The sequence below is a fragment of the Drosophila tropicalis genome, unplaced genomic scaffold (assembly GCF_018151085.1).
Source record: "Drosophila tropicalis isolate 14030-0801.00 unplaced genomic scaffold, ASM1815108v1 contig_878, whole genome shotgun sequence".
NCBI lineage: Eukaryota > Metazoa > Arthropoda > Insecta > Diptera > Drosophilidae > Drosophila > Drosophila tropicalis.
The window spans coordinates 6,503,657-6,520,201 of NW_027173374.1; the positions used below are offsets into that span (position 1 = coordinate 6,503,657).

Genomic DNA, 16,545 nt, shown 5'->3' on the forward strand with positions numbered 1-16,545 from the left:
GACTCGTTAGAATTCGTGTGGGCTGCTGGTTAAAAAAAGCACAAGTGGAAGTGGGTGACAGGAACCTGTGACGTCTTTGTGTTCCATAAAAAAAGGGCCATAAAGTTATACAACACTGTATGAAGTACACTTGGAGAAATTTTACTAGACCCACTAAGACTCATGCAATTTCTTAGCCTAGAAGCTCAAAAATACAAAATTTCTAAGCAAATAATTTATTAACAATTTTTAAAAAGTTTAAAAAATTAAACAAAGCTTTCGTTTTCTCAAGCTAAGCTTTTGTCTCTTGGCAGTTGGTTTTTTAGGGAGAGAAAGCTTTAAGCTTTGCTTAACACAAACAGTCGCCACCAAAAAAGACCATACCTCTGGTTTTGTCTTGAGGCCAACTTCAATACTGATGTCTCTGTCAGGGGGAGGAGGGGTTGGGCCTCAACGGGCATTTAAAAAGAGCCGCACATGCCGGCTAGACGCTGAGTCGTCGACGGTCTGCGTTTGCGCGCAGTTCAAACAGAAACTTTTGCAGAGGGCCAACAAGATAAAGCAAAGGCTAAGGCAAAAGCCAAAACTTTGCAGTGAAAATACTTAACTGAATACCTTTTAAGGCACAAGACTTTATTGTGGAGTGCGCGTGTGTTTTATTTCTGTGTGTGTGTGCGAGTGTCCAACAACAATTTAAATTAATTGTTAACAATTCTCTAAACACTTTTTCAACTTTTGGTGGATAATCATCCAACAGAGATTGTGCAAAGGCATCGGCAATAAGGAGCTATACCAAATACAATTGATTGTTTGGCGCATCGAAAAGGCCATCAGCAAATACTAAACCGAATTGTAAGTTAAAGCAAATGGTTTTCGCAATTCACTTTGACCATTTTTGGGGGTTGGGAAGTTGGCAAAGTTTTCAGTTAGAGGATTTTTGCCATTGTCATAAGCCGAAGAAACGGAACTCTACCATTCGGATGGCATATAGGTGATAAAAACCAAAAGACGAAAAAAAGTGGCAAAAATGGCTGTATCGCAACTCCAGTTGCTCGAGATTTTTCTTTTTTTTTTTTTTTGCTGTTACACATCGTGTGGAGTATGTCTCACGACTTACTCTAGACATGTTTCTAATTTTAGTTACTGGTTTACTTTTCTTCTACTTGCTCACTTCAAAACGGTCACCCATTTTATAAGTATGGCCACTAATCTGTTCGATATTGTGCTCAATTATTGTGTGAGGCAAAAGCAAAGTATCTCATATAAAGGTGTTTCGCTGAGGCAGTTCATTAAAAACGTTTATTACAGTAATAGGAAATTAACCCGGTTTTTTTTCGACGTTTTTTGTCTCGTTAGACGGAAACTTGTGGTATTTAAAAAGATCAACTACTTACAGCTCTGATTTATAGTGAGTAATATGTTTAATTTTGTTTTGGTTTTTGGTTTTCTCAGATTCAAATTAATGGCTATTTATGTTAACTTTAGGTTTTAGTAACGCATACTAAATGCATTCTAAAGTGCAACAAAATTGGCAATATAATCAAAAATAATGCGGTTAATTCTCTTTCCTTAGATTTAACAAATATTTATGTAACTAAATGTTAATAAGAAAAGAATTGATCCTGTTTGTCTATGTATTTTACATGTCCATTTAATCTTAGTATTATAAAATTTAAGTCTAAGCTGACTAATCATCCCCTGACATTGACTCATTCAAGCAAAAACACAAAACTTAAAAAACAAAATTAATAATATATTCTTTAAAATGTTTACTAAAAATCACTGATCATTGGGTTTTGCCCTAATCAATACTTTTAACCGATGCCAATGACAAATCATGAAAGGATTTCTAATGAAAGACTCTCTCGCTCTCCCTCTCTATCTCATTCTCTTTATGTAGCTTTCAAAAAGTGAATCCCAAATAAATTTTGTATGCTCGATTTTGATATTTTCGCCCCAAATAAATGACTAAGCAAAAGCACACGCACACGTGAATCAAAATTAAATTTTTGCAAAAAATGCAAAAGTAATTTCAAGTAATAACCATATATGTTTTTTATTTTTTTATATTTATGCCCTGAACTCATTAAAAAAAAGAGTTCAATTCGATAATTAAATGTGTATTTTTTTTCCTGTTTGCTTGCTTTTACATTTTTATACCCTTGCAAAAAGGGTATATTAATTTTGGTCAGAAGTGTGCAACGCATAGAACGAAGCATCTCCGACCATACAAAGTATATATATTCTTGATCAGCACGACGAGACGAGTTCAACTAGCCATGTCCGTCCGTCCGTCCGTCCGTCCGTCCGTCCGTCCGTCCGTCCGTCCGTCCGTCCGTCTGGATCAACGCAAACTCCTCCTAGACCGTAAGAGCTACAGAGCTGAAATTTTGCACGTAGGCTTGTATATACTGCAGGCGTTGTATATCTCGGATTCAGCCGGATCGGACCACTATATCATATAGCTCCCATACAAACCCCAAAGTCACGAACAGTGACTTTTCTCAATAACTTCGTTATTTTCTATGCTATTATCGTGAAACTTAATATTAGAGAGTTTACTACGCCTATAAACGACTATGCCAAATTTGATCAAGATCGGGTGACTATATCATGTAGCTCCCATACAAACGGCCAAGTCACGAACAGTGACTTTCTCAATAACTTCGTTATTTTCTGAGCTATTGTCGTGAAACTTAATATTAGAGAGTTAACTACGCCTATAAGCGACTATGCCAAATTTGATCAAGATCGGGTGACTATATAATATAGCTCCCATACAAACGGCCAAGTCACGAACAGTGACTTTCTCAATAACTTCGTTATTTTCTGAGCTATTGTCGTGAAACTGAATATTAGAGAGTTTACTACGCCTATAAGCGACTATGCCAAATTTGATCAAGATCAGGTGACTATATCATATAGCTCCCATAGGAACGATTGGTCGAAAACAGTGACTTTTGTAAATAACTTCGTTACTTTTAACGCGATTGCATTTAAATTAAACATTTCTTAATTTAATATATATGTTAATGACTGTGCCGAATTTGATAAAGATCGGGTGACTATATCATATAGCTCCCATAGGAACGATCGGTGGAAAACAGTGACTTTGATCAATATCTTCGTTATTTCCTATGATTGTAGGCCTTTCTTTCTCAAGCTTAAGCCTTTTTAGATAAAACGTTCTTCCACATTGATGGCTAATATGTAAGGATAGAGTTACCAAAAAAGTTGCAAGGGTATACAAACTTTGACGCGGTCGAAGTTAGCCCCGGCCCTCTGGTTTTTTTTTTTTTTTGGGATCGATTGTTTAATGGATGATCAATCAAAAATTTTTGCTTCTTATTATTGAGGCCAAAGACAATTGTCGAGCATTTGCAATTGGCTGGGGGATCATCGTTATTAGATGGGTGCGGAGAAAATGAACCGAATAACATGTCGAGTGCTTTGACCGAGCATCTGACAGCCACCAAACCGCTTTCTTTTCTATAACTCGCAAATCATTACCTAGACAAGAAAAACTGAAGAGAATAATATTTCATAGACACACGAGTCATAACGTTCACGTTCCAATCCCCCACAATCTTTGATGTTAAAATGTCAACAGCAACATTAAAAAAATTTGTACTTATTCCATGTTTTTATACCCTATCGAAGCATTGGACATATTAAAGCAAAGCAAATTGTTGGTCTCTCATCTGAGGGTATAGAGTAACTTTAATGGAGTTTCAAACGTTGCCCCGAAGCCTCTTCAAAGTTGTTTGTTTGCTCCTCTCCGATTGACTTTTGCTGCTTGTTGTTTGTTACCTATTTGCATTGTTGTTTGCCGTTTGCTCCCTTTTTCGATTCATTCATTCATTGAATTTGATTTGAATCTGCAGCATGTGGAAGCTTTTTTTGTTGTGTTGTTGCCTTTTACTTGTCTCCTTTTGTGTGTGTATCTTTATGTTGTTTGCCATTTGCCATTTAAATGGTCTTTCGCTTGGCCTTTTTATACCCCGCACACACTTACATATTTGTTTACCATTCGTTATGGCACATTTTGAAGACAAAATAAAACCGAAAAAGAGAATTCGCATTATATGACAAGATACAAAAAAAAAAAAAGATAGAACTCAAAAGTGGAACAAATCATGATGAATTAGCATTTCGAAGTGACAAAAAGAAATCCCAATTGAGGCCATTTGAATAAATTTCTAGCAAATGGAAATTTTATCAGTTAATGAGATTTTAAGTAAGTTTTAACTAACTTTTGGAATAGAAAAAGAAAAAGAGAATTCAGCAACATCAAATGCATATTCTCGTGGGAGAAGATAACTCTCCGTAGCCAATAAGATTTGATTACTAATTGAAAGTTGTATTGCATATTCTGTCGAAAATTTTCTTACCTCATCAAATCCCTTTTGGGCTCCATTGATGCAACTGTATATAGCCTGTAGGTGTTCAAAGTTGACACATAAAATGTTATCCTAGACTAGACAAGCGTGAGAAATTTCAGCAAACCATCAATTACAGCAGCAACAGCAGCAACAACAACAACAGCAACCGCAACAACAACTTTGTTAACAAATTCACTCATTTAGCAATGAAACTAAAAGTGTTGTTAGTTGAAATCATGGAAATGGGTAACCAGCCAGTTGACAGGCAACCAGCTTCAGCTCCTGAGCAACAGCAGCAACAACAACAATTGTTGCATCCGCCTAGAGGGATTTTGTTGCTACTGCTACTTTGTCTTACCATTTACAGCATTGCAATGCAACGATCAATCAAGTTGACTGGAAAAGCTCATCTGCAAACTCCTTTTTTGGGTCTTCAAATACGATGCGCAATTGAGCAGAATTTTCACTTGGAAAACCAAAAAAAATTATTCAGTTTCGCTGGCAAAGGCCGTTTGCACCGTAATTGGCGAAATGCAACAAAATGTTGCAAATATTCAATCACGTACTTCGTGCCACATGGCAAAACCGAAACGAAAAAAGAAATCAAAAAACAGTAGAAAATTTAAATAAATTATGTAAAAGTCAAAAGAAAATTTTGAAGAAAAAAAAACAAACTTGCCGGCTTTGGCATTTCCTACCCTTTTACGCGGTATTTCCGTTACCATTGAAAATCGTGCCGACTAGACCAGAGATATATGTATGTATGTAAATTATAGTTTACAATTCTCTGGAAATATTAGCTAATAAAAAAAAAAAACTAAGCAAAACAAACAATCAGCCTTCACAAGAAGGCTTAATACAAGTTGATTTATATCGTTAGTAACAGAAAAACAAAACAAAAAATAAGAAACAATTGTTAGTTTTATAAATAGAAACTCAATTGCAAATTGCAAGAGGGAAAATCCCTCTATAAAAAATAATTAATAAGCCTTAAAAAACCTCAACAAAACCTTCTAAGCAATAAAAAAAATCAAGTTTTCAAACTCTTTGGCATGGTTCTTGTACATAGAAGATCAGTCACAGATCTTTCGTATATGAAACCAATTTCACACAGTAATTTTGACTGCAAGCCAATTTAATTAAACAATTTAAGCAAAAAATTTAATGGCCCAACACACTGTGGCAAATTGAAATCATTAATTTTAAACCAATATGACTTCGAACTGGTTTACCATCAAACATCAACTAAAACCGTTAACAGGCATGAACAGAAAAAAAAGGCACCTAAAAACTTGGCCATAAAGTTTTTCACGTTCAGCGGCGGCAGCAGCGGCGGCAGGTAACGGCAGTCATCATCAAATTGACAAGCTGGCAAGGTGTTTGAATAATTTTAAGAAAACGAAATGCAAATGCAAATACAGACAACATATCGAGAAAGCACGTACAATATCGCAAAAGCAACATGTTGCCAACGGTGGCTGCTGCAGCAATAAATTAACACCATCAGCAACATCAGCAACATCAAAATGCATATTACGCAGACCCCCACACACACACACACACACAGACACTCACATATAGCTGCTGCTAGAAATTGGCCAAGAAGAAATCAAAAACAGCTAAAAGAAAAACAGAAACAGAAAAAAAAGATTAAGGTAACAACTGAAACTGGAACTGGCAATTGCATTTGCAACCAAAACACTAGAGGAAGCTGGCAACGTCTGGCCCAAGTTGGCCAATGTCTGATTCGGTGTTGCATTTTGCCGGTCGGTCTCATGGCTAACTTCCTATTTTCACTTTCATTCGTCATGCGCTTGGCGGCAAATGGAAATGCAACAGCAACAACCAAAGGCAAAGGCACTACCAAACTGTAAACCCACTTTGGTTTTTCTTTCTCTTGTTGTTGTTGCTGTTGTTGCTTTTTGCTGAGTTGTTGAAAGACTTGTCACCAACATTGTGCGAATATTTCAGTATGTGAGAACCGAAGATTTGCTGGTTTTTTTTTTTTGTTGTTGTCATGCCTCATCACGTAATTGTTAGAAAAGAAAAAAACAACGCAAATTATTTAGTAGGCAAAATGTTGATTAATGCAATTCGCTTTATTCAATTTACAAACTGACATGTTGAAATGGAATGGAATACGAATTTTTTCTAAAATGTGCATAGATATTTCTCAAAGCGATAGGAAGATGCATTAGCAAGTAAATAGATTATGAAGTGCATTCGAACAATGAAGTTTTAATCAAGAGATTCATTGTAAGTAGCTATTAAAAACCTTAGCAATGATAACCAGACTTTGGTTGATATAAAATGGTTTATAAGTCATTTGTTTCAATAGAGATTTGACCTTGTCTATCTTAGAATCATATGGAATCTCAAAATATCTACAAGTCCTTGTCAAATTCATCTCTGTGATAACAATCTTAATCCTTAATCCTAATAGCTAATTAGGTCTTTTCATGCAAATATCGATTTCATTTCCAACTCGTTTGAAATGATTATTTAGACAAAAATCTTTGCTTGAAAGCAAATTAATCATTCAAATTTATTTGGAAGCGAAAGCAAAGAGAGATACAATTAGCAATGACTACAAATTAAACGGAATTGAAAACGGGAAGAGGCCTAAATATGAAATTAAACCGCATAATTTATAGTCCATCAAAATGGTAAAGAAAATCTTTTTTTTTATGCAGACATTTCATATGCAGTTGCGGACATCCTCTTTATTAAGTTTTCTCAAAAAAAAAAAAAATTGGAAGTTATTGCCAAAAAATATAAAAATGTGTGTTGAGTATCCTTAAAATACAATTGAAAATGTTCTTCAAAACTCAAATACTTGTGAACAGTTCCTAAAGGAATATAGATCTATGTATGTGGCTTACCAAAAAGAGCCATAAAATGGTACTAGAAAGTTCAAGGACTCCCTTAAACGTTTTTGGGTGCATTATGCATACAAAATGGAAATGTGATACTTCGCTTGGCTATAACTTTAGTTAGGGTCAGCCAATTTCTATATCTCAAAGATATTTAAGATCAAAGATTAAATTCTTAACATTCGATTGAAATTTCCTTAAAATCTCACGGCATTTCCGCTACTTTGTTAGAGTTGAGACAGACAAACTTATGAGACAGGCATCACCTGTGTGTTCCTATTTGGGCATATTCGGCCCAGAATTTTACGAATACTAAAAAACCTTGCAATCTTGACAAATCTTTCAATTATCATCTAATCTGGCACAATCTTTAAGCAGAAGGCTTACACAACTTTCAGTAACAATAACAACAATCACATAACTTTAAACTAAAGTAGCAGCCGTGTTTGGGTTTATTTGGGGTTTTTCTTTATGACACGCATAAATCTCATTACTTTATGTATTATTATTCTAATAAATGCATAATTCCCACATTAATAAGCCCCCAAAAACCATAACTAAATGCAAAGAAACGGGTGGGGGAGACTATATATATGTATGTATGTATTTTTGGGTGGTTGTTCACACCAGAGCCAAACCGAGTAAAGTTTCAATGAGCACGAGACACAAAATAACATGGCAACTGACTGGCTAACTGACTGCCTGACTGACTGGCTGACTGCCTGACTGCTCGACTGACTGGCAACTGAAAGAAACCTTCAAATGCAACAACAACAAAAACAACAACCGCACCATTGATGAAGACAATGCCAAACAATATCAATGAAGATATCATATACAAGCCACAAGACATGAGCGATAACAACAACAACAATGTTGATTTAATCGACATACACACACACCCACACACACACTCTTAGGCACCTCGTCGTATCGCATGAGTGCACATCGTGCCATTAATATATATCTATGTATATATGTAGATACATGTGTTATATGCATCCAGGCGATATACTTGTTAGTAGCTGTAATTAATTAGAAACACATAAACCACAAAGATAACATTGTAGGTGGAATTATGGTGACAAAAGGAAATGCTAACAAGTTATTACAGTATATGAAGAGACAACAAGATCTTGATCTTATATTAACTAATCTCTATAGCAATTCTGTAACTTCAATGGTAATCCTATCGGTAAAACACCAAAAACTTTTACTTACCAAAGTCATCATATGAAACTATGAACGACACTCTATTACAGTCATCTCTAATTCGTTTTATTCAAGAAACTCTTTCTTTATATCGAAGTTCCATTTTATATATGACCATCCAGTTTGCAAATATTTTGACTGATTTCAGTGGGCATTGGGGAGAAACCTCTCATTTGGAGAGCATATCTCTCTTCGGTATCAAAATTGGAACAGTTTCTTAGGCAAAATCTTGATTTTGAGGGAGGAAATTTCCATCGTTACCCTAATGATTCGTCATTGACTGATTTTGAATGGCTTTATACATCAGCCAGCTATTGGTCACAATGCATAGACAAATTGTCTACAGAGTATCAATAGAACCGAACGAAATCGATCGATTTGCCGTACACAAAGAGAAATAATTTATGCAAAATAGTTTCCCATTAATAAATCACATAATCATGATGCAAAAACGTATTAATACCAATAAAAATTAACGTAGACAAATTCGAGATTCAATGATTTTCCTCTGTGTAGGGCTCTGAGAAAAGAAAAACTAGTCCTGGGCAACTTTTTAGTTTTTTTTTTATATTCTGTTTTTGTTTTGCTTGTTCGTTTTCGTTTTCCTGCACGATTTGTTGCACGCGTTTTTCATTTTTGTGTTTTTTTTGTTTCTTACTTGGCTTTGAAGTTCGCCTTACAATTTGGTCTTGTTGTTGGTTTTTGTTTTTGGCTTGAATGGAAAACTTGTTGCGAGGTCAACTGCCTCTCTTTTCGTTTTTATCTTGTTGCTTTGTGGCCATTGTTTTTGTTGTTGTTGTTATTTAATTTTCGTTGATTTTCCATCGCGCTCTCGTGAACTGCGTGTACATACACACATAGAGAGACATAGAGGCATAGGCGCATATAGGCATTTGCATTACTTTCCGATTCGAGCATCCTTCAAATGGTATTGTAGATGAATAGACCCAATTGAAATGGAAACAGAAATCGTGTTTCAAATGTCAAGCAAATGAACCATTCGTCGATCTTCACAACACTCGATTGAGGTGATTTTTTGTTTGGTTCTGTTGTTTGACTTTCTGTTTTGGTTTCGATTTCGGTTTTCGGTTTCCATTGCTTTTTTTGGGGTGTTTCATTACAAATTGCAATTTGATTGCTGCTTCTACCTCTGTTTTTCTCTCTCTCTCTCTCTGTCTCTTCGAATTTAATTGAGGTCAAAAACGTTGTAAGCATCTCCAAAAACGTAAACGGCTATTTGGGCGGGCATTTAAGTAATTGCTTATCCCAAAATGGTGTGTGAATAAAAATGTAATTGCTTAACAAATTAAAAAATTTCTAGTAAGAAAGGCAAAAAAGCAGCTAGAATCTCTTTGATTATCTTTCTTTATAAATATTACAATTAATTATCAATCTCTAAGTAAAACCTAGTTAGAGATCAATCTGGCAAGGGATTGACTTTATCAGAACTTATTAAAACATCTCAAAAGTGATGATTGAAACATTTAGATGCCAAAACTAAGTAAACAAAATAAACGTTTTATCTATCGCGTTTAAGTGCCAAGTCAATAAAAATGTAAATCAATTCTTTTTTTTATGGACCATAATGAGTAATAACAAAAAGATAGAACTAGTGAGTCTATAAAAGTTCAAAGAAATATAACAAACAAGCAGCTAATTGTCGATCGGAAAACTGTTAATAATAATAAAGAACTTATCCAATTTCAAATTCTTATTAGTGTCTATTACAGGGACTAATTTGTACCTTTTCTTTTCCTAGTTCCATCTTAATTAGAGGCTAATTATTCTTTGAAACCCTTCAATTTGTGCAAAGCAAAAGACCATGTCATCAATGACTTATTATTAATAATAATATCATAATAATACCAACTAATATGTATTTATCATAACTCTTAAACTCTTTAGATTGTTTTGGCATAGAATTAAGAAATCTTTTAAGTATTTGGAATCTATTTTAATTGCATAGACCTAATGAAAAATTAATTGGAATGCAAAAATTGTATTCCATTTCCAGTTGATTGGGCACAGAGCCAAAGGGTAATTATTCCGCAACCTTTATTTAACCTTGCTAAAAAGACAAAAAGCAACAAACAAACAAAAAAACAACAACAACCACAACTGAATAAAAATCTAAGCAATGCTCCAGCAGCAGCAACTGCAATTAATTAAAGTACACACAGAAAACAATGCGCCTTGGCGCCGTCGCTAAAGAGGCGTCCCCTCCAATCAAAGGAAGAAAAAAAAAACGCAAAAAATATAACTAAAATAAAAATTACTTTCCGTATTTTTTTGTTGTTTTGGCCATTTGGCAAAGCAAACGGCAACTGCCGCCAGCATTGGCAAATTACAAAAGGCCAAAAACGACGGAAGAAGCTAAAGAGCCAAAGAGCTCGAGCTAGAGCCAAAGACAAGACAAGTCAGAGACAGAAGTCATAGCTCATCATCCAAGTTTGGCTCAAGATTCGTTGATTTCACATGACCTTAGCCCAAAGTAGCTATGAAAATTACTCTTTGTTGTTGGTCGCGTAGATGCCTAAAACAGAAGCAATTGAATGCGGTGGGTGAGCAAGAGAGAGAGAGTGGCGGGAGGGGGATTTACAGTAGCCAGCCAGCTGATTGAGTAATGCGAATTATAATTAAGGCATTTCTCAAAATTCGACGGGGTCAGTAAGATGTAATCGAAGGTTACAAATGAATGAAAAGTTGCAGTTCTTTTAATTTAAATCATCAAGTTCGTTGCCTAAGTCTTTTGTTTTTCCACTTACAGTTTGCGATTGCCTGCAATCATCATGTCCACCAGCACATCAGCCTGTGATTGTTTGGTGGGCGTGCCCACTGGACCCACCCTAGCATCCACATGTGGCGGCAGCGCCTTTATGCTATTCATGGGCTTGCTCGAGGTATTCATACGCTCCCAATGCGATCTGGAGGATCCCTGTGGTAGAGCCAGCTCAAGAGTAAGTTTCGGCCTCCATATCTTCCTAGAACTTGGCTCAACTTTACGAAATTGATTATATATTTTTACAGTTTCGTTCGGAACCAGATTATGAATACGATTTCATTGTCATTGGCGGCGGATCGGCGGGCTCAGTGGTTGCCTCACGTCTCTCAGAGGTGCCGCAATGGAAAGTGTTGCTCATCGAAGCTGGTAAGTAAATGTTGAATGATGCCAGCAACATGTTGCCAACAGGCAACAGACAAGCTAAAGCGCCAACACGTTGTGGGCAATTAGATGCACGTTATGCTGGCATTTGTTTAGAAGTAATTGAAGCTTAACCGCAACTTGAGCAACACCATCAACAATAGCGACACTAAACAATAACAACAATTGTGGTTGTAAAAGAAAGAAAACAAAAAAAGTACTAAAAAAAAAAAGAAGCAACCGCAACCGCCTTGAGCATTATGTAAACCTAAACGAGCTGCCAACTCGCCTGAAGAGCAAAAGGAATTCGTAATGTATGCAAATTTGATGATACATACAAACATACATAAGTATGTATGTAACTATGTACTACAATTCGAGTACGACTACATCCAGTTTCAAAGTTATTTACGATGTTCTGCTTGAATTCATTTTTGCGTTAATTGCTAATTTTATACTCTAAACAAAAGGGTATACCAATCACCTAAATCACTAGAACAACAACAAGAAACTGGAATGCAAAGAAACAGAAACCTTTTCAAAACATATTTGCCAAATGCGAGACCATTGACTTGCCAAAAAATTACGACTCTTTTATATCTGCCATAATATTCATTAGGCAAAAAGAAAACAATAACTACATCATAAAACACATCGTATACTGGTGGTGTATAATAGGAATAAATTCCTTTACTTTGCAATGATAAAAGATGCTTCTTCAGTTAAGTTTTGAGCTCTAACTTTTTAGAATTTATTTAGTTGAAAAGAAGTCATGAAATTGACAAGAAAAAAAGTATTTTTTGCCAATTTCTAGTATAGATATGAATCGGGAAAACCTTACTCAATTCATTCTAAGTGAGTGAATTTGTTATACAATATAGAAAATGTGTTGAGTTTTAAACAAAACCATAGAAAACCATGGAATAATAGTGCTTAAAAATCTTTGTATAAGAGAATCTAACAGTGGCTCAAAATCATGTTCCACAGACACACAGATTTAACTAATATCGCTTAAAGATACAAATGTGTCTTATATATATAAAACATTTGTAGAGTATTGACTCTTCGATTATCTAAATCTTTGCTTTTACCACTTATTGTTGTTATTCATATCGTTTTACAGTCTTTTTTATGAATGAATTAAAATGCATAAACAAAACGTGAATGCCTTCAGTTAAGTGTGGGTGTCTGCTAATATTGTTAATGTTGTTTTGGCTTATATTTAATGCAGGGCATTCACTTTTAGTTAATTAACATTGAATATATTTGCTATAAGAATCTAATGAGAATAAGGTGACAATAATGACATGCTTTTCCCTTTCCAATCTTTATTAGGAGTTTATGAGTTTTTCCTTTGCATGAGAAATGCAATTTGATAATTTCCCATGGCAAATTATCGAAGCCATTAAAAGTCTTGCCTTATCATTATTCTTTGAGTATTTGCTTGAGTTACTTTCTGGGTTAGAGACTTATCTCTCTTTTGTCTATTCATTTTTCTGCCTAGTCACTAATTAGTTATTACTATATAAAAGAGAGAGAGGGAGAAAATACTTATATATGAAGTTGTAAATGCGTTGGCGTTAATTATACAACAAAGTGCAATTATATGTTGCTTATTATTAGTATGTAACTACTTTAATATGAATGACAGTGGCTAATAATTAGCCTAAGTGCACTTTAAAGTTGACAATCATTGACTGCACTCAGTGTCTAAGCATTTAAACTAAAGTATGCCGGACGTGACATAAAATTACCCAAATAAACAACAAAACACAAAATAAAACTCTCATTATCGTCCACATTGAACCTTGGCTTTAAGCCAGAAACAGATAGACAGACATTTTAGTTACCAGCATATTGTCAGTTGGCCGTGCCTTAGATGTCAATTTCAATTAAGACCCGCTTCAATAGGATCCTCTTTAAACACACACACACATACACATTTTAGTTTACTTTGGCCATTTGTTTTTCGCATTTACCTTAAGTCAACATTAACATTCTAGAATTTCCGTTTCTAAGGTAAAAACACGACTTGTGGCCAACAAATGCCTCATGATCAGAAATCAATTAATTAAATCAATTCAAATAGATGCCTTGATTGTTGTATTTGCAACAAACAAATAAAAAAAAACAACAACAACAAAAACCGTGGGAGCCAGCAAATTAAATTTACCGCAAAAATCTCTTTCTAGTAATAATTTAGCTTTCTGGTTTGAAACAAAAGAAAATACAAAATACTCTCGTAGCTAGGCAATTGCGAATCGACTCTCTGATTCATTGATTATAAACGTTATAAATGTTTCTATATTGTTAATAACTTGTTCCACAAATTCGCAAATTTAGCATAAGCTAACAAAAGGCAACAGGTTGAAACAAATGCGTCTAGAACCTGACAACTACGCAAAAGCCAATTAGCACTCGAAAACATTAAATAAATAATTTTATTTTTATTAAACGTTATTTTTCCATGCATTTTTTTGACTTTGAAGTTTTGCTTATATGGCTAAATAATGCATTGATTAGGTGTGACCAATAATAAAATAATAAAAATCACATAAATACATTAGTCAAATAAATTTGATTCTTTATTGATTCGTTATTGATTCTTAATCTCAATAGAAAGTTAAATAAGATTCTAATTTTATTGCCAGAAAGCTTTTAAAAAGAATTTAAATTATGAAAAAAGAAATCGCATATATAATCCCCGATTGAAGTACCTTTTAGGATTACTAAATCGGGGCGAACGATGATCTCGAACAACAGTATTATAGTAAGAGTAGGTCTCCCTTCAGGCACTGACTAGGCTAACCCCATTTATGAGTGAATTTGCCTATTTAAAGTGATGAACAAAAGAATACTTTTGAATACTCCTTCTCTGATGAATCTTAAAGTAATACTTGATGCTAGCTTTATAAATAGACCTCTAATAGGTGAAATGGAATCTTAAAACTATCTGCAACCTGACATACTAGACATGATCTTCTATCATTAAAACAATTAATTTGTCCAGACTAAACTAAACTAATTGTGTTTTTTTTTCTTCTATATATTCCAGGTGGCGACGAACCCGTGGGTGCCCAAATTCCTTCCATGTTTTTGAACTTTATTGGCAGTGACATTGATTATCGCTACAATACCGAACCCGAACGCATGGCCTGCTTATCGTCGATGGAGCAACGTTGCTATTGGCCACGTGGCAAAGTCTTGGGAGGAACATCGGTTATGAATGGAATGATGTATATACGTGGAAATCGAGAAGACTATGATGATTGGGCAGCTCAGGGTAATCCTGGTTGGGCTTATAAGGATGTGTTGCCGTTCTTTAAGAAATCCGAAGATAATCTCGAATTGGACGCTGTGGGAACAGAATATCATGCCAAGGGTGGCCTCTTGCCTGTGGGCAAGTTCCCCTACAATCCACCACTATCCTATGCCATACTTAAGGCTGGCGAAGAGATGGGCTTCTCGGTCCAAGATCTAAATGGTCAGAATTCCACGGGATTCATGATCGCCCAAATGACGGCCAGGAATGGCATACGTTATAGTTCGGCTAGGGCCTTTTTAAGACCAGCTAGAATGCGCAATAATCTGCATATACTACTCAATACAACAGTGACCAAGATTCTAATCCATCCACACACCAAGAATGTGCTTGGCGTCGAGGTCAGCGATCAGTTCGGAAGTATGAGAAAAATATTGGTCAAAAAGGAGGTAATTCTCAGTGCAGGAGCTGTGAATTCGCCACAGATTCTACTACTGAGCGGTGTGGGACCCAAGGATGAACTGCAGCAGGTGAATGTGAGGCCAGTTCATCATTTGCCAGGTGTGGGCAAGAATCTTCAGAATCATGTGGCCTACTTTACCAACTTTTTCATTGATGATGCCGACACGGCGCCTCTCAACTGGGCTACAGCCATGGAATATCTGCTCTTCCGCGATGGTCTAATGTCCGGCACTGGCATCTCCGATGTCACAGCCAAATTCGCTACCCGCTGGGCCGATCGCCCAGATTTACCCGACTTGCAACTTTACTTTGGCGGCTATTTGGCCAGTTGTGCCCGTACCGGTCAGGTGGGAGAACTTCTATCGAACAATTCACGCGCTATACAGATTTTCCCTGCTGTCCTCAATCCAAAATCTCGCGGTTATATTGCTCTCCGCTCAGCCGATCCCCTTGAGCCACCACGCATTTTCGCCAACTATTTGACCGATGAGCGAGATGTAAAAACTCTGGTGGAGGGCATCAAATTCGCGATTCGTCTCTCACAGACTTCACCGCTGAAGCAGTATGGCATGCGTCTGGACAAGACTGTGGTCAAGGGCTGTGAGTCGCACACCTTCAACACGGATGCCTATTGGGAGTGCGCAGTACGCCAGAACACTGGTCCGGAGAATCATCAGGCGGGTTCATGTAAAATGGGTCCCTCCCACGATCCCATGGCTGTGGTCAATCATGAGCTGCGTGTCCATGGTGTGCGCGGTCTTCGTGTGATGGACACCAGCATTATGCCCAAGGTTACGGCGGGCAATACCCATGCTCCGGCCGTAATGATAGCGGAGAAGGGCTCCTATCTGCTCAAGAGAGCCTGGGGTGCTAAGGTCTGACGATTGGATGCAACGTGGACACTGCATAGAGTAATTTAAATGAAAATAAAACAACAACAAGAAATCCAACGAAAATTAGGGATTAGTTTCCCCTTTTAAATCCCAATTTTACAAATTTTAAGCAAAATTATATGATTAAGGACACACCCAAATCTAAATCTAATTCTGATCTATCCCTTTTCTCTACTATTTTCGATGAATCTTTGGCCTCTACGATCTTTAACTCTGGGCAATCTGCGTTGCTATTATGTTCTCTACAAATCGTTAATAACATTTTAATAAGTTAACTCTAAATATTTAAACTAATTCTATAATTTTTCACCTATTCAAAAGTTTTTTGCTAAATTTTGTA

At 36.0% G+C, this 16,545-nt stretch overlaps 1 protein-coding gene across 2 annotated transcripts; it reads left to right on the plus strand.

Moving 5' to 3' along the window:
• The first annotated feature begins 490 nt into the window (after positions 1–490).
• Positions 491–16,491, plus strand: Gld (Glucose dehydrogenase). Of its 2 annotated transcripts, none has more exons than XM_068300078.1 (4): positions 491–831; positions 11,214–11,403; positions 11,474–11,594; positions 14,644–16,491. In XM_068300078.1, the coding sequence occupies exons 2-4, from the start codon at positions 11,236–11,238 to the stop codon at positions 16,230–16,232; spliced, it is 1,878 nt and encodes a 625-aa protein (XP_068156179.1). In that variant the 5' UTR covers positions 491–831; positions 11,214–11,235; the 3' UTR covers positions 16,233–16,491. The 2 variants fall into 2 exon arrangements, with proteins under 2 accessions (XP_068156179.1, XP_068156180.1); XM_068300079.1 differs by having other exon boundaries at positions 14,644–16,193.
• Positions 16,492–16,545: the final 54 nt, after the last annotated feature.